The sequence below is a fragment of the Falco rusticolus genome, chromosome 6 (assembly GCF_015220075.1).
Source record: "Falco rusticolus isolate bFalRus1 chromosome 6, bFalRus1.pri, whole genome shotgun sequence".
Lineage (NCBI taxonomy): Eukaryota > Metazoa > Chordata > Aves > Falconiformes > Falconidae > Falco > Falco rusticolus.
In genome coordinates, this window is record NC_051192.1 from 49,318,029 (window position 1) to 49,340,180 (window position 22,152).

Below are 22,152 nucleotides of genomic sequence, written 5' to 3' on the forward strand. Positions count from 1 at the left end.
TGTTACTTGTAAGTATTAGTGGAAGTTTACATATTCCTGTTACAGCTTTAGACCTTAAAATGGGTAACTTATAAAGCAGAGAACTTGCTTTTAATATCTGGCTTTATTCTAAATCCCGTCTCCCCTCTTAATCCACATCACCCTTGGTTTTCTTACAGGTGTGGGGTTTTTAGCAGCTGAGTGAGCTGATAAAGAATGACATTAAAAGCCGGAGGTCATTCACTGAAATCTAGAAAAAGCACAATGCAGTGTGTCTAGGCTCTCAAGAAATACTGTGCTGAATTTAAACGAAGACTTTCCCTCCATTCTCTTCAGTTCTCTATTTTGCAGTCATGCTAGGAGGGGAAGCATGGCAGCATCCTCAGCAACAGACTCTGAAAGTACCTGAGGCAGGTGTGCCCCCTGGCCTGCTGCGTGCTTCACCTCGTGGTGTATCAGAAGTATCGACGAGTGGTTTGTGTCCTCATTCGCCTTGTTTCAGGTGCCCTTGTACGCTAACAGCAGCTGTGGACAGCTGTTACGAGTCAGGGTAAAGGTGAGAAGTAAACTTACTAGTTCATTGTTGCTGACCAAAAGAAAACTCAATCACTGCACATCAGCTTTTTTATACTTTTATTTTTGTATAAACAAACGTTAAGACTACTTTCGTTAAGGCAGTTGTAGAACATACAGTTGCTTGTGGGGACAAGGGGCAAACACTGCTTCCTAATGACTTATGTCATTCTTTTAGTACAGTGACCTGGACTAGTTTAACTTTGGCAAGTACCATGAATCTTTCTGTTTGCCAGTGAACACTGGAAGGGCCCAGTGCTGCAGTCCTGGTATGCCAGAACTTCTGGAAGTGCTTGGGAGGACGGATCTGGGAGTGGCATGTTAAGGCCCTCGGCCTGTTCTAAGGGTTGGTCCCAGGGGAATGAGTAAGAAATAGTCTAAATACTCTTTCAGAAGTATTTACATGTTTGGTATTTTCCTCTGGGTGAAGTGGCACTGCATGCAGCTGGAAGAAAGGTCTACGATTCGTAAGGAGTGCTGAACATCTCCTTACCAGCGTGTTAAATCAGTGGCTCTTTAAAAAGGCAAAAAAGCGACTTCTATCACTACATGAATATGTATCTGCTGCTCAGAGCTACTCACCCTTGCGTACAGGGTTCATTCTACCACCTTAAGAAAAGCCCACCGTATCCACCAGGTAAGGCATCAAAATGCTGCTTGGACAGGTTTTTTTCTCTCTCCCACCCCCACCATGTTTTTTTAGTGTCTTGGGTATTGTGTCTTCAGGTCTGGCTCATTAACATGTCTGATGCATTACTACAGGATAGCTGGACCTTCAGGCACTACTACAGGTTATAATACTCAGTTTTCCGCTGTTAAGATTGTTTTAGTAGATAGAGTGCAGGGCACGTGCTTTATTGAAAGAACAGCTCTGTAAGCATGGCAGTATTTTCTGATTTCAGGCTCTGTTCCATGTGTTGGAAGAGCTACGCTGAAGCCCATGTTTTACATTCATGACATCATACAGTCTATTCTAGAAAGGTTCAGAGCATGGGGAATGTATGAGTACGTAAGATGGGTGAGGGGAAAAGCCCCCCAAACCTAGTCCCTCACACTTCCCAAGGCCTTTTCCTTCCTTCACAGTGTATGTTTTACTGCCCCCACACTCAAAAAACTTTTACTTATAGTACTACTCTACCTGCTCTTCAGGTGCTGCATACTACAAAGACTAGTTTCTAGATGATCAGATGCACTGAACAGCAAATGCATACTTCATGGAATTACTCGTATTCTGCTGTTAGCCCGTTTCTCCTGGCCTTGGTTTTATTACAAGAAGAATGGTTTTTTGTACCAACTGTTAGAACTAAGACTGCTCACTTTCTTCTTTGGAGACATGTAGGTGGTTTATTCCATAGGCTGTTCATTCCTAGACTCTCACGGTTTAGTCCTATGTGCAATGAAAATGTACCGCCGCTGAACGTGCTGGTCCTGATTCCCACTGCTCAGCCTCAGTATCTTCAGATTTTTAAAACTGGGGGTTTTTTTTAGTCATAACTGCTGGCAGTTGGAAGGTCCCCTCTTTTTAATTTTCTTAAACAAGCTCTTTTTAGTAACTTCCACATCCTTAACTCCTGCAGTTTAAAAACAAGTGGAGGCTGCCTGGGAATCAGTACTGGGGATGTCAGAGCAACGCAGTTTTCCCAAGGAGCTTGATTCTATTTTCATTTAATTCAGAAGGGTTTCAAAGCGAGCCCAGACAGCCATAAAAAACTCTTAAGCCATACCACTGTCCTAGGTCTCTCTCCTATTTCCCCTATTCTCCCCGAAAGAAAAGCAGAAGATCATTTAACTGTTACCTCAGGCTGACTGTTTTGAGGCACCATGTAAACTAATTTATCAGAAAAGACAGACAAGCAGATCAGTTGGGATCACAACAGTATGGGAGCGGGGCATAACTTCCAAAGCACGCTTAGCGCTTACTTGGTTACAGCATACCCAGTTGTTTTGTTTCCACCATTGTTGGGAAGGCCTAGAATTTTAATCGGTGTTTAAAGCTGAAAGGAATTTTATTACCTCAGTTTTTTCCAAACTATAAATGGCATTTGCTCTCAAAAGAATTAGAGGTTTCAGCTATCTCTCTGATGTATTGCCTGGGGAAGGATGTCGCAGTGGGTAACTTAGCTGTGCTCAAGCCACAAGGCCAAATTCCAGTCCAGGTTATGCCACTGCAAGGCTCCAGTGTCTGGATGTCTGGGGTCTGGCTGAAGTTTTAAAGGGCCCATGTGGTTGGTACACACTGTGGAGTAAGTTCTAGATGTAGAAAAACTCTACTGCGGTTCTGCCAGTTCAGCAGAGCTGCCTCAGTCCAATACTGGTATAACCAAGCGGAACATCTTACTGTATTTATGGTGGTTAAACTGTTAACGTGTGATGTACACCACTATCAGTTTTAATCATCTTGTAACATTCTTCTGACACGTATTCATTCCTTAGAGCAAGTTAAGATAAAGCCTGCACCTGTGGTTAGTTTCCAGGTACAATCTTAACCATACAAGCACACTGGAATTTTTATTATTTTTTTTCTTCAAAACTTCAAGACACTTTATAGGAAAACAAACCAACCAAACAAATGCAAACCTGTTGTGGAGAGTATACAAAGGAGTGCATCTGTCAAGCTTTTCATCCAGCCCAAACCCCCAGAGAAAAAAATAACAAGGAGCGCAAATTCAGATACGCATGGCAATTGCTCATCCTGCCCTTCCTCTGATCTCACTTGAAGGACCATGATATGCACTTAAGAGTTTTCAGAAGTTGCATTTGTTCCCTTTGGATTGAAGCAGTCTCTGAAGATGCTACTTTTGTTTCTGCTTGTTGTCATTGTTGCCATAGGTGGAGCCCTTGTTAATTTCTGTAACACCTATCATCCATCTGACACCAACAGAAGCTGCAAAGTAAGTAAAAGTAAAGTTAAAAGCTGCGTGCAAAGATTCAAGATCTGTACAAGTGTGGCATGTGGAAAGAGACTAACTGTTCTCAGAGTTACAGCATTAAAGGTAACTACCCCTACTCCCCCTGCTTGACCTTTGGTTAAAGGTACACCCTCCCCCTGCACCAAGTGACTTGCCTGTGATACTTCATTCCGGAAGATTCTAGGTCACTGGCCTGAGGCTAAAGATGTCCTCTCCCACCAGCAGGGAAGAGGCTACGTGAACCAGCGTGGGTGTGAGAGGCACAGGAATGCCGTGCTCAGCCCTGCTAAACCCTGGGCAAGGCTGGCTGTGAAATGGGGGTGCTCTGGGGCTGCTGGTGTTACCTGGCTCCCGGAAGTCAAGTGGCAAAGTGGACTGATGTGTCTGTGTGGGAGGTGTGACGGGGAAGGGAATTCTGCTTGTTTTCTACAGCCCCCATGCCTGGAAGAGCACAGGCAAGTGTAAGGGCACTTCAGATCTTGGTAAACAAACAAAAAAAAATGTACGTTGTCGCATTTTTTAAGTATAGCTCATGAAACGGGCCTTTATAAGAGGCTAGGTTAATTTAAAAGACTTTTATAGTTGATTTAGTGGGAATAATTCACCCATGAATAATTATTACTATGTGTGAAAAAATTCACACAAGAATTTCTTTTTTATTTGTACACCTGAAGTGAATGTTTTAAGTTAAATGCAACTTAACCTAAGCCCTTTCCCTCCCCTCACAGTTTCAGGATTTTTTTTTTAGTAAAAGGTCTCAGCTGCCTGAAATCTATTGCTCCCCAAACTTCTGCTGAGCTACTGTACATACCCAGAACTGCCATGCTTCTTCCAGGCCTAAACCTACGTGGAAGTCACGAACACCTTCCCTCTGCTCAGAATGCTTTTTCACAAAAAATACGCCCAAAACCAAACCACCAAAACACAAGACAGCCATGAACCTCCCCTAAGCCTCCGAATTCCACCGTCTTCCAGACTGATGGTGAAAAGGCCCATCCCATCGGTCGTCACCTCTCCAAGCTGACCCTGAACAATTCCTCACCAGCCAAAGGACTCTTTATGGACAAGTCAAAGCCAGGATCACCAAGAGAATCCAGGTGGCATCAGCTGTAAACAGCAGGGCTGGTCCTGTGTCACGCCGTTTGCTGTGCTTTAGCAGAGGAGTGGGAGGACGGCTGTCAGCTGTAACCCGTGCTGCCCTGTGCTTTACCAGTTGCTTGCTTGTCCACCTGTAACATGGTGCTACCACATCAACCACGCAAAACCCTCACTTTTCTAAATAGCTCCTTCTCGTGCTTCAAGCAACCTGTCCTGAAGCGGAGCACAAACTATTGAACAAATGTAACTAAGTACAGCAACTTGGAAAAGCTGAATATATTATTTAAGTAAGAAGACAGGCTAGAAAGCAGCTCTGCAGAGAAGGACCTGGGCTTCCTGGTAGATGCCAGCAGCATGCCCTTGTGGGAACGAAGGATGAAGCTGCCCAGGGCTGCATTAGGATTAGTGTTTCCAGCAGGTCGAAGGAGACTACCCTTCCTCCTGCTCAGCGCTGGTGAGGTACATCTGCAGTGCTGAGCCCAGTTTTGGCTCCCTGGTAAAAGACAGACATGGACATACTAGAGCGAGGTCAGTGAAGGCCAGAGAGATGGTTAAGAAAGTTGAGGGAGCATATTCCGTAAGAGGAGATGCTGGAAGAGCTGAGACTGTTCACAGCCTGGAGAAGAAAAGTTTGGTGCAATCTTATCAATGTGCATAAACACCTGAAAAGACAACGTAAAGCGGATGGAGCCAAGCTCTTCTCAGTAGAGCTCAGCAACAGGACAGAAGGCAGTGGGCACAAGTGAAACACAGGAGTGGTTCCCTCTAAGCATAAGAAAAAAAAGGAAGAAAAGAATTTTTACAGTGCAGGTGGTTGAATGCTGGCATAGGCTGACTGGAGAGATTGTGGAACCTTCATCCTTGGGAGATACTCAAAAGTCAGTGGGCCACAGCCCTGAGCAATCTGCTGTAGCTGAGCCTGCTCTGAGCTGGGGGTTTGGACTAGGTGATCTCCAGAGGTGCCTTCCCACCTCAGCTATTGTTTGACGTGCTTGGATGAAAGATTTGTACCGTGTATTTTGTTCTTTCAAAATACCAGCCCTTGAAAACAAACCAAACAACCTCAGGCTCATGTTTTGCAGTATGACAGTAAATTAAATGACAGTTTTTAGAAGCGCAGGTGGTAATTGGATACAAGGTGAGTCACACATGATGACACAGCGATGGCTGAACAGCCAGTGGTGCAGTGGGGAAGCTGGGCTGCCTGTGAGGCTGCCCTCAGGTCTTCTGGATGTCAAGACACCAGGAAAGCAGAGCCCTCTCACAGGCAGATAGCGGCGCAGCGAACAGTGCAGGAAGGGAGATGGCTGCTCTGGAGTCCACTGTCACTTACACTTCGCTGTTAGTCCATGAATGGAAATGCACGCAACTGGGGCAAGCGAGGGGTTTCACTCTCACAAACAGACAAGAAAAAAATCCACCTCCAACATTTAACTGGCCATGAGCTAGGGATGACAAGAGGAAGATCCAGCATGTAGCCTGCCATCTGGAATCATAACATAATAGTAAGCATGAAATCATTAACTACAAGGAATAGTAACAGCATCTGGAGAGGGACACAGGCCGTAAGTAAGAGCAGCTGTTATATAGCAACCACACAGCACATTGCAGGTTTCATCTGGTTCCAAGAATGCCACTGCCTGGACACCAAAAAATAGCTAGTTCAGCAGTGCAGGTGTTTTTTTTATTTCTTCTCTTTTGCTCCCTGGCAGAATCTACCACTGCCCTTCTGTCCTCATTTCACCCTGCAGCCCTCGGCACCCTGGGGAAGGTGGGGTGCAAGGAGAAGGGTCTGCTCATGTTTGCCAAGCCTGTGGAAGCAAAGTGGGGATGAGTGCTAAGGTGCCTCAGTGGTATCTCCCTGCACTGCCTGCCTCCTGTCCTCAACTCTCCTGGGGGCCTTCGTGCATATCCTAGTGATACCATCATGTTTAAGGATTTACTCCGCCATTGCTTTAAATACAACTATAGTAAGGGAGACAGGGGTTTTTACTACAAGGAAGGGGAGAAAGGGAGATCAAGTCGGAATTGTGCCTAACAATCAGCTGTGAGAGTTTAAGCCCGCTCTCAGAAGAGCGGGAGAGAGAGATCGCTGAGTCACCCCTGCAGTGCTCCGTGGCAAACCGCAGAAGGTAACCGAGCTCCTGCTATCTTTCTGTCAAACTTGGTGTAAGACTGCTGGTTTGTGCTTTCCCCATCTTCTACTCATCTCAGCCTACGGGCATCAGCAGCCTTGCTGCCTGGGATCACATCACGCTCCAACCCTCTGGGCCCACGCTCTGCGCTAGGACACTGCCAAGTCCCTGAGGACTCACTCACAGTTTGTACTGCGATCCGTGGAAACAGATTTTCTGATAATAGCACTGTGCACACACTGCCCACTAGGACATACACCAGCTCCTGCAGGATCAGCGCTGGCTCATTACTACTTGGTTCAAATGAAATTCTTCTCTCGCCTGTAACTGACACTTCATGGCTGGCCCAGATGCCGTTGCGCTTACGGCATTAGCCATGGAAGAGTTACTTCTCCATTTAAAAGCCAAGAGAAGCCCTCTCATCTTTACGAGCCAGCGTTCCCTTTTTAACTGCTGTTGACAACTCTATAACAAAATACTTCTAGAGCATGAAGGCTGTGCCCTTCAACACTGGTTACCACAACACGAAAGGCAACCTAACAGTGGGTTCTTTGAAGCCAAGTGAGATCAGGGAAGCAGGAGGAGAGGGAAAAAAGCAGCTGCTGTTTAAATACAAATACTGACATTTGACAGAGTCGCTCACTGCTTTAACACCAAAACATCAACCCCAAGTTTTAAATAGCAGTTGTGAGCTAAGTACATAAATCTCTTGCCACGTGTCCTATAATACTAAAGCCAGTTTCCAAAAGACACTTTTGTCCCTCAAACTGCTTGAGCATTTATTTATCCTCTGGAGCAGGGACTGCCTTGTGTTGGTTCAAGTAGTACCACAAAGGGCTCCTGGTCCCAGACCAGTAGATAGACATTAGCACAATGCAATGATTATTAGGAGTATAAATAGCCAAACTGCTGCACAGCAAAGCAGGAGGGGATGGCTCAGCATTCTCAGGATAAAGAGGAGACATCATTTATTTAGGGCTGAACGCGTTTGAACGCATTTGAGCTGAACCAGCAGAGCTATATATACATGGGTTATTCACTCCTTGGATCTGAGAGTTGGGGTCTGAGGGATTACAGCTTCCACTCCAGCCTGACCGCTGTGAGGCATTTCTCTCATGGTTCTTTCAACCTCAACAGTCACTTACTTACAAGCCAGCAAGTGTTTTTTACTGAAGAGCACAATTAGCGGAGACTGTGCAAAAGACAAATGACACTCTGGAAACAAATGAAGCAGAGGGCATCAGGCAGAAGGATCTCCTAGTTCCTCTGCTCTTTCCCACCAAAGGTTTATGCATATGCTTGTGCTGTCTGCACCTATGCTAATAAAGGTAATGTTATTAGGTACTGAAATCTGCCCTTAGAAACTTAGAAACAACAATCTACTTTAAAAGGGCTACCAGGGACTGCAATAAGCTTCCTGATTCTGGAGTATCAGGTGAGCTGTCAAATTGCCACATAAAAAAAGTGATGTCCCAGACATCATTTGTGCAGTGGGAGAAGATCCACTAGAAGCAATGTGAAAAGGCAGTTTCATCATCTGATCACAATGGTAAGCAAACCCCTCTCATTTACAGAAAAATCTTCCTTTTACATTGTTAAGCCACCAGTTACCAATTACTGCTCGGACTAGAAAAGACAGCGAATGCAGTCCTCCCTGCTTTGCTACAAACTGGATCTGCCAGGCAGTTTGAATTGGCACCAAGAGTCACAACCTCCAAGGTACACTGTTCATGTACCACTACCTCCCAGCCACTGCAGAAGTCACTTCTGAGACCTTGCCTAAAGCTGGAGACAAACTGCAAAATAAAACAGTGGTTGCTCCTCTGTCAGATGATGGCTGCATCACATCCAGGACATTTATGACAGAGATACCCCTTAGGATGTAAAACAGTCTTGGGAGAACGGCCTTGCTACAGAGACTCAGCTATTGGCTACAAAAGGCAATGTGACAGCTTTGGCTGAAGTTTTGAGATGCTTCCACAGAAAGAGACCAATGATTCCCAATTAGCAGTAGCATTGCTTTTGAAGGGGTATAGTAAACCAGAAACAGACAATAATGCACTGTGGGAACTGTTGCTCTTCTGGCAAGTAGTAACACATCCACTTTTAAGTGACCAGGATAAACCAACTCTGCTTTTTGTTTGTTTTCACTGAGGACTGAGCTTCCTTCCACTCCCACAGATTCTCTTCCCCCCACTCTTCATGGCAGCTGCTGTCTGCTAATAAGTGACAGTATCATCTTTCTTTTTGCCTGCTCATCAGCAAGAGCTGGCTGGCTGTGTCTAATCTAAACCTAATCTAATAGGCTGTATCTAATAGTCGAGGTGGCAGCCTCTGCTACAGGCAACACTGTCTTCTGCCGTGCTGCAAATCCTAGCCAATTACAAGCACTACGGGTCTGATCACACCAAGTATTCGGTGAGAACAGAGCTGTTGCTAAGCACAGGGGTCTTTCAAAAGCTGCGGAGGACTGCGACCTGCACCATCCCACAGACGTGGTGGATATGTATGGGGCAGCAATACACATTGCACAGTGGGCCATTAATCTCACTATTAATGCGCTCCTCAGCTGCGCTTTTGCAGCTTGGGAGCTCGTGCTCATTCTGGCAGCAGACTGTAGTCTTCTGTTAGCTCCAGCGTACGAATAACCTGAGAACAAGTCCTTTGGATTATCACTGTATTCAAAAGAGGACTCACAGCAGCCTGCTTACTAATCTTTCCTTGTGGCTAGGAGCACAAGCAAGCTAAGTGGGGAGTAAGACAGCAAGAAAAAAAAAAGGGCCCTTTTGCTGTCCATTCTTAGTAGCATCACAGCTTTTTTTCTTTACAGGTTCTTTCCCTCACTTCTTGATAAAGCAAAGTTGTGACCTATTTGTAAAGGCCACGGATAGTAAGATAGTATAGGACTTGGGGTGGGGGGTGAGGGGTGTGACGTCACTCAACTAAACTGTATGTGTATGGCTTACTCTGGAAGGGAACTTATTCTTCAAACAGGCACCCAATATGCCATAAAGCACAGACACACAGATACGATGTTATTTGCCAAATTGACCTGATTCCTGCTTCCATGAAGGACACCAAATGAGATGTCCCTCCTTTTTTTGTGGGCCAGCTGCTTGTTTTGTTTTCCTTTTCCTCTTAAATAACATGCTAGTTTAAAGACAAACCAAGGCAGTTCAGAACTACCACAGGAACTGTAGGAATCACCTGTGATAGTCTATGCTGTGTGCTACATAAGTCAGAGTAGATGGCCACAACAGGCTGTCCATAAATCACAAGTTGATGGATTTCCAGTGGCTGACACATTGAACTATGATTAGATGAAAGAATTCTCAACAGAGTAAGTCATCCTTGAGCATCTTTTCTGGGCAAAGTACAACCCAGCACTACACAAGAAAAGAAAGCCTTTTGCAGGCAACCTACTGGAAAGTTACCGTTTTGATTCCTACAGAAACAAAATTTTGGATGCAGCTCTTACAAAAAATAATACAACTATACCAAAACAAACAAACAAACAAATCTACATAACATATTCCAGGCTAAAGCTGGTCTGTTGAATTCACAAGTTGTGTTTATATTTCATAAGCCTCAATAAATTATATCTGACAGTCATCCTGTAAGTAATCTGCTTCAAAAAACTTACCCATCACAATGACAAATGCAAAACTAGCCAATGTCAGTGATGATCCACTGTTGATCATGTTGATGAGCAGCTTGAATAAAGGATATAGCAGCAATAAGGCCCAGAAAAGCCAGTTCAAAAGCGTCCATGGTCGTCGAGGTGGTATGATAGGAACAGCTGGGTAGGTTCCTCTTTGGTAGTACTCTTCCTGGAATGCATCCTAGTAGAACAAAGGAGGGCAACAATTAAATCTCCATCTGCTAACAAAACCAGCCGTTCCTGACTTTGATATTCCTCTTTCTGCATGCTTGTAACTATGGAGGAAGATCAAACACCAAGTCACGGCTGGAAAGCTTGTACTTTGAAGTCAATGAACACAGTCAAAAAAAAAGAAAAAAGAAAAAAGCTTACACTAATGTGTATATTCTTTCACTCTCCAATGCACAGAAGCTGGAAAAATGGAGAGCATAACAAGCCCAGTAAAACAAGGAAGGTGAGGAGATGTACACTCCTGGAGCAATGCAGGCATCATTGTTGAACCTCCAACAAGAGCCACAGCCACTGGCCAAATACTGCTGGCAAGCCAGAGAATTATTTGGGCTCTGTGTTCAGCAGCCAGTCCTCTGTTCCCTTTTTTCTCTCCAACCACTGCTCTAGAACAGCATCCACAGCCATGTCAGAAAAGGTGAGCAGACACCATCTCGTCCTATAGTCCAAAGAACACCACCCCCTCCAGTCTGCTTTGTCCCACAAATGCCGTCTTGTTCCTCTTGTTCCCATGAACAGTATGGAAGTTTGGGTGCTGAACCTCTCTACAGACAGTGGAGCATGCAAACAGTTTAGAATCTCTCACTGGATTTGACCAAAGGACGCTCCCTTTTAGCATAATAGAAGCGAGGTAATGGGGTGGGGTTTGTTTTTTTGTTTGGTGGTGTGTGGTTTTTGAAGCACAGAAGACTTATAATTCAGTACTTTCCTCTAGAGCCCCTATGGGTGAACAGCATTGTGATCAACCCAAGATATCAAAGGGGGGGGGGGGGGGGGGGGAACCCTTCCTACTTGTCCAAACCCAAAGATTATTAGTCTGTGTTATTGCATAAAACTGGTTAATTAATTAAGTTAGCATTAGACTGACATAAAAAGGAACCTCAGTTTAGTCAGAATGAAGTACTAAATTTCTTCAAAGAAAGGAATGCTTCATGATGGTTTCCAAGAATTCTGGCAAAGCCAAGATTGTCCTAATCAAGCACAAGAACATTATTTCTACTATGCTATGATTTTACATTTACTTACGCTCCAGCTGACAGAGACAATTCTTTACTTATTTAATGGCAAGTTGAGCAATTATAGGCTGCTAGCATTTTATCTATTTCAAAGGGAACATTTAGCTTTTAAGAGATTACACAGTAATTAAAGCCTTGCACTCTCTTTATTTAGATTAGAAAAATTATGACTCTTTTGCGCATGCGAGCTAGATTATACTGGGATTGCTACGGCCAATTAATTAGCTGTCTTCAACAAATTACACAGCGTATGAAATTTTCTTTACAGTGCCTTGAGGATTTTGGTTTATGACTGGTTTAACACAGAGCTACTAATCATCAGTAAATTGAATTCTACTATATACAATTAGGTTTCTAAATACTCTTATTACCCAGAAAAGTTAGGATTTTCTATTATTGGTATCGCCATTAGAGGGCCCATTACTACAGAGAGCCAGATAGACTCACTTAAAACAAGCACAGCATTTTTTGTCTTTACTGGCTCTGCACGGCATTAGGGGCAGCAAAACTGCTGACCACATCTCACCAAGAGTTTTAAGAGATGGAAGAAGTATCCAAGGGGCAAAACAATGTCAATGCCATCACCTGCACTACCTGTTTTACGTCACTGTGGGGAACAGCTCTTCAGTTACGATTCCTTACCCTTAAAAACGTTCACATTCCTTGCAGATCTGTGGCTTGATCTGTCTGCAAGGGTGCCTATGGTACCTACCAACAGCTCAAGTCAGCATTTAAACCCATGACGTACCTCAAAATTTCCCTCAAACACCTTGTCCACACTACGTTCCTTTGATTCCCCTGCATACAGAGCTTGTTTTCAGTTTGTGCCACCCACCAAAGTATCATATTTGGGCATAGAAACATGCTCCTTTTAATAGCCCACCAAATCTGAGTTACTTCAGACAGCAGGGCGGGTAGTGCAGTGGGGGGGAAATCAGAGAATACAATCATCTTGCGAGAGGCTAATTGGATTCTTCCTCCTTCCCCAGGGAGCTCTGACTGCAGAGGTATGCCACTGCCCTTTCATCAGGAAGCTCACAAAGAATGAGTATCCAAAAATACATCCTTTGTTCCCAAATATGGGAGTTCTGTGCACTTCCCCTCTTCAGTTGTACTTTGCTAACTCCCTGGGGCACTTCGGCATATATTTTCATGCTCTGTTTTCCATGCTTCTCTTACAAGTAAGAAGAGTTAGAGGCTCGCTTTCTTTTTAATGGAAATCAAGATTCTCAAGCAGAATTTCTATTTCAGGTGCTGAGGCTGTAAGGTGGTGAAAAAAGGAAACAAATATGCAAGGGCTAGCAGAGTTGTGACTAATACACAACACTCCTTCAGACCAGGCACTAAGATGCTCAACCTGGTCCTTGAAGTCAAAGGGAGCCTTTCTAAGCAATGGCAGTTTAAAAAAAAAAAAAGGCAAAAAAAAAAATAAAAAATAAAGGCAATGTGCAATCCAAATTGCAACTCTGTCATAATTTGGCATTAACTGATACAGCGCTGGCCATCTGCAGAAGGACAAAATTCACACCAGGTGAGGAAGAAGCATGTGGACATGGTGCTTACTCTAAGTCTGAAAAAGGAAGCACAGTGTTTGGTGTAGAACAGCATGGTGCTATTGCCACCTGGCAAGGCCCTGTTCATTGCATTTGCAGCAGTGGCTAAACTAGAAAATGAAGAGATGAGCAGCAAGAACATAAACACACCAGATTCCCAGAGAGCAGTATCTCAGACTGAGGTACATGGGTATGTGTAACTGAGATCAGGCAACGAGGTAAAAAAGACCGGAACAAGCTTTTCTCAATGACTCTCACTCCTTTACTAATGGCAATTATAAAAAAAAGAGGAAAAAGAAGTAAAAAAGAAGTCTTGTCCCTTCATGACCAATAACTGCTGATCTCATTACTCATTCAAACAGCTTTGTGGCCTGATCATCATGAGTGCATGGCACTCCAGCCTCAACCTCAGTACCTGTGGCACACCCACCTACTAAACCATGCTACTAGAGCGTAATTCAGTGCACAGCATGCAAGTCTTGAGAAGGTACTGCAAAATTATGAAAACCAGTGAGACTAAGCAATGGCACATACAACAGTAATGCAAGATAAAATAGAGGTTCTGGTTTTCAGTAGTATGCATACCTTGTCTGACTTTGGAACAGAAAGTGGAGTGCTACCACAAAAAAATGCATTCATCCCCTGCTTTGTCTATCCTGCAATGAATTACTACATAATACAGATTTGTACATTTTACCATAAATATTTGCTGACTCTGAAAGTATTAATCTGAAACAATTCATTTTTGGAAACAACATCTAGGTGGCAATGCTGCTTGTTATCCAACCTAAAATGCATGGCAGAAAGATGAAACAGAATTGCATTTTTACCCTGCAGGTGGGGGCTTTCATCATCTCAGAACTCTTGAAGAAGTTCCCCCTGCTCTGTATTCCCCCAGTATGGTTTTACAGAGATATGGGCTTGTGTAAACCAGGAATGACTGCAATGAACTAACAGTTTCGCTAATGTAAAACAGCTGAAAGGAAGAGGAACCACCTCCCGAAAAAAACAAACCCACAACCAATCGAAAAAATGCCACACAGCCAAAAAGGTTTTAATGGAAAGGAAAACTGAACACACATTCCTTCCTGCTATACTTAAATAGGAAACTATGGATCTAACTAACCAGCAAACTACGCTGTTATGAAGAAAGCAGGGTAGATGCATGCCCTGTTTACACTAGAAATAACTGAGTGTTTGCCAAAGATGGAGTAACAGAGAAAAAAACTTTGAAGTGAATTAATGCAATAATGCAAACTACGTAGTAAGGGATTCAGGATAACAATCACCACATTCTCATTTGATTTATGTTCTTGTCTTGCAAATGTCCAAACAATTCTTAGGAACATAAAACAGGGTTAACAGATAAATTAACAGGAAGTGGACTTTTGTACTGTTCAGCGAAAGGACTGTTTACATTTCCATGCCTGTAGAGACCACAGACCCATGGGTAACATAACGCCTTTGTGCAGAAAGGTGTCGGGGGCTATCTCTGAATTAGGTGTTTGTGGCACAATTTACAAGAGAGGTTAGCTAGTAGATGTACAGCTAGGCCTCAACACACATTTACTTTTCACATTCCTGTAAGCAAGCTGCTAAGAGGGGCTATGAATTAAACCAGAAACAGGCATAGTTTGGAAGCTGAAAAATACTAGAACACAGACAATACAGAAATGCTAACGTCGTATTCTGGGTAGAGAACAACGAATGGCACAGCAGAATTCTGCTGCCCCAGTGAGAGGAAACCAGAGCGTAGCTATATTCTATTCACTTCTAAATCCAAAGCACTGCTGTATTCCAGTCCGGATACATAACTTAGATCAATTCATTGAAGCAAACTGAGCTGCCAGGCCCTCGTGCCTTGCACACCCACAACTCCCACTGATTGATACGGGAGCGCTGTCTGTATTCGAAGACCGCATCCCCCAACCATTAGCTTATATGTTCATAGAAACAAAACCCAAGAGAAACAGATTCTGAAAGTCTGAAAGATGCATATGAAAGTATCTGGAAAAAAATAATATAAATCAGCAGGCATCTACAAACACACAGTCATTATTATTCTGTCCCCATCCCATGTAATTGGGAATCTTAAATGCATGCCTTCTACGCACACAATGTGAATGCAATTTATCAGCCTGTCCTATTAACGCTGGATCTTTGCCTTGGTAAAAAAGACAGGGTAAAACAAGGCACAAAACCTGTAATACACTAAAGCGAAACATACCTCATTAGCCCACTACTTGATTTAGGAGGTGCCCTTAAGGGGAAGGGCATCTTTCTACCAGCCAGGAGAAAGTGTTTTTTGTAACCTTATGCAACTTTCTAAAGAATTTTAAAACTACTCTATCGAAGCTTGCTTAAGTTTTCTTTCTGTTGCTCTTCAAATACAAAGTAAAGGCAATCATGACTGACAGCACAAGACCAGTTCATGTCTGGGGAAACACAGCACTCATGCTGGAAAACAAACCAAACAAACAACCCACCCCAAGTCCCCATAGCAAGACCACTACACATGCACGTTGTAAAGGTCTACTAGTAGAGAAATAACTGAGCATTAGTAGCTCTTAAGTGCTGTGCAGACAAAACCCAACCTTTTCTTGATACAGTTTGTGGAGCCAGTTAGAACATTCCTGCTCATCTTCTGGGACTTCCTCTAGTGGAATCCGCCTGCCAATGGCAAACAAGAGAAATTGAGTATCAAATACTTCAGCTCCATGAAAAGCACTTATATTACACAGACAAATTATCCATCTGAAAGGAGACTCACTACATTTTCCACCTTTAATCTGTGGTAACAGCTCCCAGATCAGCAAAGTATAGTTTGCTTCTACAGCCACCTTCAGTTTTTAGATGCACCGGAAATTCAGAAATTTAGATTTCTGAAATAGTAATGCATTATGTTTGAGCTCACTAGAGCTACTTTCTAGATAAAGGTTTGCAATTTTCTGTTTCCAAACAAAGTTTTTGAATGAATTAATTTATTATGCTACCTATGGAGTTCAGGTCTGTATTTAATCAGCTAGGCATTAGACAAAAATCCCGAACTCTTCTCCTTACACCAAGCATAAAGCACTCTAGTATTTCTGAGGTAACATTCCTATTTCTATAATTTTTGTTATGTGCAGCTTGGTTGGATAATTTCCAGCAAAATGGCTGCTATCACTGGGAAACCCTCTCTTGACAAAAAAAAAAAGTTTTCATCATATTTCATGAATTTTGGTCAATAATCCTGTGACAGAAAAGAATCCCCTTGCCATCATCATTTAGATACGCTAATATCATATTTAAGAATTTTACATTTTTCAGTATAGCATGTATTTTAATTAATATCCATTAAGAGCAACATCAAATTAACTTCCTTCGGCACAGGAGAGTGCACTTTTCACAGCTGGGACACAAACTTAGATTAAGAGATGTGATACTACTATTTTATTCCTTTATTTAAGAAAGTCATGACAAACATTAGAAGCCAACACAATTTAAGCAGAGACAAACAAGGCCATCCAAATTTTACAAACTCCTACTGAGTGCAACACTTACAGCACTTCAATAAGCAAATATGGATGATATTGAAGAACATCTGTGATGTTCCCCAGTTAATTGCCAAAAGAAATTTTGCCATGAGGTTCACCCTGCCTGTGAGTTTTTCAGAAAGCTCAAAGAACAGAAGGCCAAAGAGCTAACCCAAGTCACGAAAAGCAATTTCCATGCTCTGCCAGACTGACTTGCAGCAGGCTGGAAGGGTGTAAAGGGAGACACAGCAAGACACACACCTCTACGCTGTTGGAAGAAGGGTCAGCCCGTGCAGGGCCAGCTGCTCCTCCATGAACACTAGCTAGGCAGGCCATGTACACCAACAAAAGGCCACTAGGCTGAGCTACCTGTGAGACCCAAGGGGGAATGCAAACTCATGTTGCATCCAGGAATCAAGATAAAGTTTCTTTTTATCATTGCACAAAATCAGTTCTGAAGAAAGTATTTTTTTTCAAACAGACAGAAAAGGGAAGGTGAGGAGAAAAGGCCAGCATACTCTACTGCATGTTGGTACCTAACATAAACCAACTGGACCTGTCAATTATAGCTATAAAGGCGTTATGATGAACTCCTGGTCACTTGTGGGATTAATTCTAGGCTCTTATGCTCCAACCCTAAACCATCACATACTCTGAGTACCTGCAGCATGGGTGTTGCTGGTAGAACCTGGCCTGGGAATAAGGGCCTTGGAATTGGCCCATTCTCATTAAGATTATGGGAAGCAACTGGGGTTTTCGTCACTTATAGAAACATTAATGATACAGAATGCAGGTAACTTTCCATTAAACAACCGCCTTCTTGGCAGGGAGTGAGTAGCAGTCAAATACACCAACTACACCAAATGGAGACGGGCACGGTCCTGAGCTCGGCCTCCACCTCAGTGGGAGCTATGGTGTCAGAGACAGTTGTAAAGCTACTCCCTCCCAACACTCAGTAGATGTTTGGAATTCTGGCAGAGTGAGTGAGGCCCCACTGTTGCTGCTGAGCTGACAAACAGACACACAAATGAAAAAAAAAAAAAAAAAAAAAAAGAAGTAACCCAAACAAAACAAAACAAAACCACCAAAAGATCCTGTACACTTTTATAGGGTCCCCACATATTTATAGTCACAGAACTTTACAAGAAACCCTTCCATCCCATATGAGTTTTATCTGCAGTTTCGTTAAGCCAGGTTGGCAGAGATTTGCTATCTGTTACCTACTTGGAAATATTTCCTTATTTATGCTATTGTGATTGTAAGTATGCACTCCTATACACCAAAAAGTAATTAAAATATGGATTACTTGCCTTACATATAAATCTGCATGATACTTCTTTCCATTTAGAACTCCCAGCAATGTTGGATTCTCGTTATTTCTAAAATTGAGAGTAGAATCATAGACAGCAGAAACTACAAGAAGAGAAAGATTATGTGGTTACTGTAGTAATAAAATGGAAGTAAGTCATTCTCTCTCACACAAGGAGTATATTTAAATATGAAGTCATCAGCAATAGCACCACAGTGTGAGCTGTCACCAAGGTAAAGACGACAATGGAACATTCAACATGCACACTTTAAGAAGCCAAATAAGCAGTGACCCTTTCAGGAGCTGCACCAGTAGAACAGAAAGATTTTCTTTCCACCCTTGTCTCCTTCCCCATCAGGTGCAGAATGTTGGGCATAGGGAACACAGTTACAGTTTCTGACAGTGAATATACCTAGGACATCCTAGGAGTCAAATGGTTGAAAAACTATTAGCTTTCTCCACTTACTGTGAATGACGCAAATCCCCCGCAAATCTGGGTAAATAACCAGGCAGATACACACTTTATAAACAATGAAAAATATATACAGTTTGACTCAGAATGGGTAAAGTGTGTACGTGGGACACATCCTACAGCAAGAGGGCTTAATGCAGCCATGAATTGGGTTTAAAACGTCGTCTCCTTCATGCCCATTATTTGATAACTGAGGCACTTGTACGGCAAAGGCAGAGACAGACTAACTGACCACCTGTGTCAGCTGGGCTGCTGCATGTGAGGAATATAACATCCAAATCCCACAGAACAAAACTGCAGCCAAACTTTCAGCCTCAAGAATGCTGCTCCTGCAGTTCTGTGTAGTAACAGTAAAAGTGTTTGCAAAGGTGGTCTGTAGTTAAACCAAGACAGCATAAACAAGCAGCTTCTACAGAAAAAAAAAAAAAAAAAAAAAAGTGTTCCCTGTTTTAAACCACATGAAGTGTTTCAAAAAAGTTTCTTTGAACACATCCTTAGAGATACTATTTTCCTTATGTCACAAAATTACCAGAAAGCAATTCATCTTCCTGACACTGAAATTAACTGTGCATTGTGGTACGAATTCCAAGATCAATGACAGCACTTTTTTTTGGTCACAAAAGTGACTAATATGCACTTCACATGTAGCTTCTCATATTTTACATTTTGGGCTCTAGAGTTCTGCCATAACACACACCGCGACAAATCTTTGTTGTGAGAGCTTCTGACCCACCTAACAAAGCCTTTTATTACACAGAACAGATCTGTGTTCGGTTTTGAAGCCCCTATAGCTATGAAAGATAAATATAGGCTCACCACAACATCCTGCCCCCACAAACTCACCACATCGTTCGTTACTGCAAAACAGAGCTCATAGCACAGAACAGAAGAGTAGCTTCAGTGCTACAAGGAAATCCTGAAAACAGAGGCCAAAACCCTGCCACTGCTGTATCCCTCATTGTTTTCCTATTAAAGTTAGGTTTTTAGCCCAAAATAAAAACTACAACACATAAACCAAAATCTAGTTCAAGCACACTACTCTCCCTTGTACAATGTAAGTAGGAAATGGCTTTTTCTGAAGAAATTATCTACCTCCATTTTTAAGCTTCTTAGTGTAGAAGGATTTTACTAATCTACTCTAATTTACTAATCCAATGTAATTGAAGGAAGACAAGAGCTCAAGTTGGTTTATACAGGGTAAGCTTCTTAGTTCATTCTTTAATAGCATGAGATTATTCTAACAACAAAAGGGATGTTGTAAAGGAAAGTATGATGAACACAGAACTTACTCTTTCATCTCTTAGAAGATGTCTACTTTGAGTTTTGATACAAATTGTGTGCTTGTTCAGAGACACTGGAAGATGCTTCTCCTGTTCTGAAAAAACTTCTGCAGAGTTGGTCAGGAACATCTTTATGTGCTGATGGCCCTACACAGAGTGAGCGAACACAGAGTGTTCACTCCAGGAAAAATATCCCATTCCAATTTGTAACCGATCTGTAGTTTTGGTATTCAGTCCAGTCCTTTTTAATATCACACTGAAATCTTTTGGTGTGAAGCAGTGCCAAATTCAAGACAATAACAGCATATGCAGGAGTAAACAAACCTCTGTTATATCCATACAGAAAATAAAGGAAGACTTAAGCTTTTCCATTTTGAAAGTATACGAAAAGAACAACAGTAGAAGTGTCAAAGAAAAAGACTGCACAGAATTAAAATTTGCCAGAAAGCTTCCAGAGTCAAAGCAGCACTAGTGTGCTGTGTCACACACTGGAATAGTTTCTCATTAAATGTGTATTTCGTATTTACATAATTAGAATTTGACATCTCATGACCTTCTCATCCAAAAGCTGAAGAGTCCAGAAATTTCATGTTCTAAACCAAGTGAAAAAATACCTCCACAGTATCTTGAAAACGTAACTGTCTCACTCTCAGACTAATTTAGGCAGTGTTTGAGAAGTTTTCTTTCAATTGTGAAATAAAAAAAAATTCTCAAGAGAGTTACCTTAAAACATCTTTTTCATTAAAAAAAAACCAACCACAATTCAGTATTTGGAAGTTTCTGCAAAGGCTCAGAACGGATCATAACTGAAAACAAAATTTTTCCATCGGAATTGCTGTTGTGACAAAAGGGGTGCTTTTTTTTTGTTTGTTTTCTAATATCTGCCCAGCTTTTTTTCCAATCTTTAACTTCTGGTTCCTTGTACAGCATTCTGACAGAGCGCTACATACGTAAGAATTTAATTTCTTAATTTTGACCTAAGAAATCTTCGGATTACATATCTAGAGAGGATTTTTCTTACCTCAACAGTCCTTTCAAACTTCATGCATTATTTTGTGGACATGGTGGATTATGCCAGAATGATCATCTGACAAATCAATCTATAGGCAATGAGTACGCCTACATACAGCTTTGTACTAGCACACAGTGGTCTGAAGTGAAGACTGGGAAAGGGAGGGGAAGAAATGGTTGAATTCACTGTACTGCTGGTATGACGGCCACCTTGACACAATCCTTTGATTTCACTGCTCTTGGTCAAAAATCATTCATTCTCCCAAACCTGGCAGCTTGCTCAGGAGGATGACAGGAGCCTCACTAACACTGAAAACAATCCAGGACTAAAGTGCAGTTCACGGGGAAAAAAAAAGTCTTTACAAAACTCCCAAACACCGTCATATTGAACTCTGTGAGAACATCACCCTGGAATTTATTCTCATGCATTCCCTCTAGGACAGTAGTTCCCAGCATGCACAACTGGGAATTACCTACAATCCATCATGAGCCATGTTTTAAAATACAAGTCTTAACTAAATAGAAACAGCTGAAAGGAACTGTCTGATACATAGCCAGGCAAAAGAAGTAACAGTTAATGTATCTTTTGCAGTATTTATGACATTTATTTTTACTGTAAGTAATGGATGAGTGGTTTACAAACAGATCTGTATTTTCATTTGCTTCTATGAACAGTACACATAGCAAACTCCACAACCTAACAGCTTAAGACAGGAAACACTTTCTAGAAATGAAGTTTCTGGGGACTGTGTCTGTACTACAAAACTAGTGGAGATGGCCTCGGATAAAAATAGCAGAACAAGTTCATAAAAATATTAAAAGCACTCCTTCAAGAATCAAACGAATTTGTGAAAGTAAGTCTCTAAAAAGAATTCCAGTATCACTTATGAAAGAAATTAGTTACGAGGGCAGGTTCTTTTCCTGTTCTTTTGTGTGAAATATTTTAATCCAAATACACCTGCTTATTCTGACAGATATGGCACCACTGGTATGGAGGTAGTTTCCCATGTATGCACATTATAAATAAACTACTTCTGAAGTTCAGTCTTTCAAAACAGAGGGACTTGTCAAACTGATGTCACCAATGCCTGTTTGCAACAAACACAAAACTGCTGCACCAGGTAGCATTAAGAATTGATAAAAAGTTTCAAAAAGGACCAATCTGTGATCACTGCTATTGTGGGTGAATTACCTCTCCAGCCACAGAAACCAGCATCCATCCATCCTATAGTACTACAGCCTCAGAGAGGCTGAACCACACCCTTTGTCAGAAAGAAGGAACAAAGAATAGGGGAAAAAGGAAACACTGACCTCTGTCACACCCAGCCTGGAACTGGATCCAAACACCTGGCTTGCCTCCGCTGCTATGCCATGCTGCACCTACCTCCCTTAGCAAGGCACTGCAGCCAGGCC

General features: G+C 42.3%; 1 protein-coding gene across 7 annotated transcripts in view; it reads right to left on the reverse strand.

Moving 5' to 3' along the window:
* Positions 1 to 598: 598 nt before the first annotated feature.
* Positions 599 to 22,152, reverse strand: part of AGPAT4 (1-acylglycerol-3-phosphate O-acyltransferase 4) — a 79,947-nt gene continuing 58,393 nt past the window's right edge. For 5 of the 7 annotated variants that reach the window (XM_037392847.1, XM_037392852.1, XM_037392851.1 and 2 more), the window contains 4 exons: positions 17,978 to 18,080; positions 15,747 to 15,822; positions 10,338 to 10,536; positions 599 to 3,436 (listed from right to left, as the gene is read on the reverse strand). In XM_037392847.1, the coding sequence (XP_037248744.1) occupies positions 3,345 to 3,436; positions 10,338 to 10,536; positions 15,747 to 15,822; positions 17,978 to 18,080 (470 nt within the window). In that variant the 3' untranslated portion in view covers positions 599 to 3,344. The remainder of the gene's footprint in view (positions 3,437 to 10,337; positions 10,537 to 15,746; positions 15,823 to 17,977; positions 18,081 to 22,152) is intronic. The other 2 variants (XM_037392853.1, XM_037392854.1) reach the window with 1 other exon arrangement.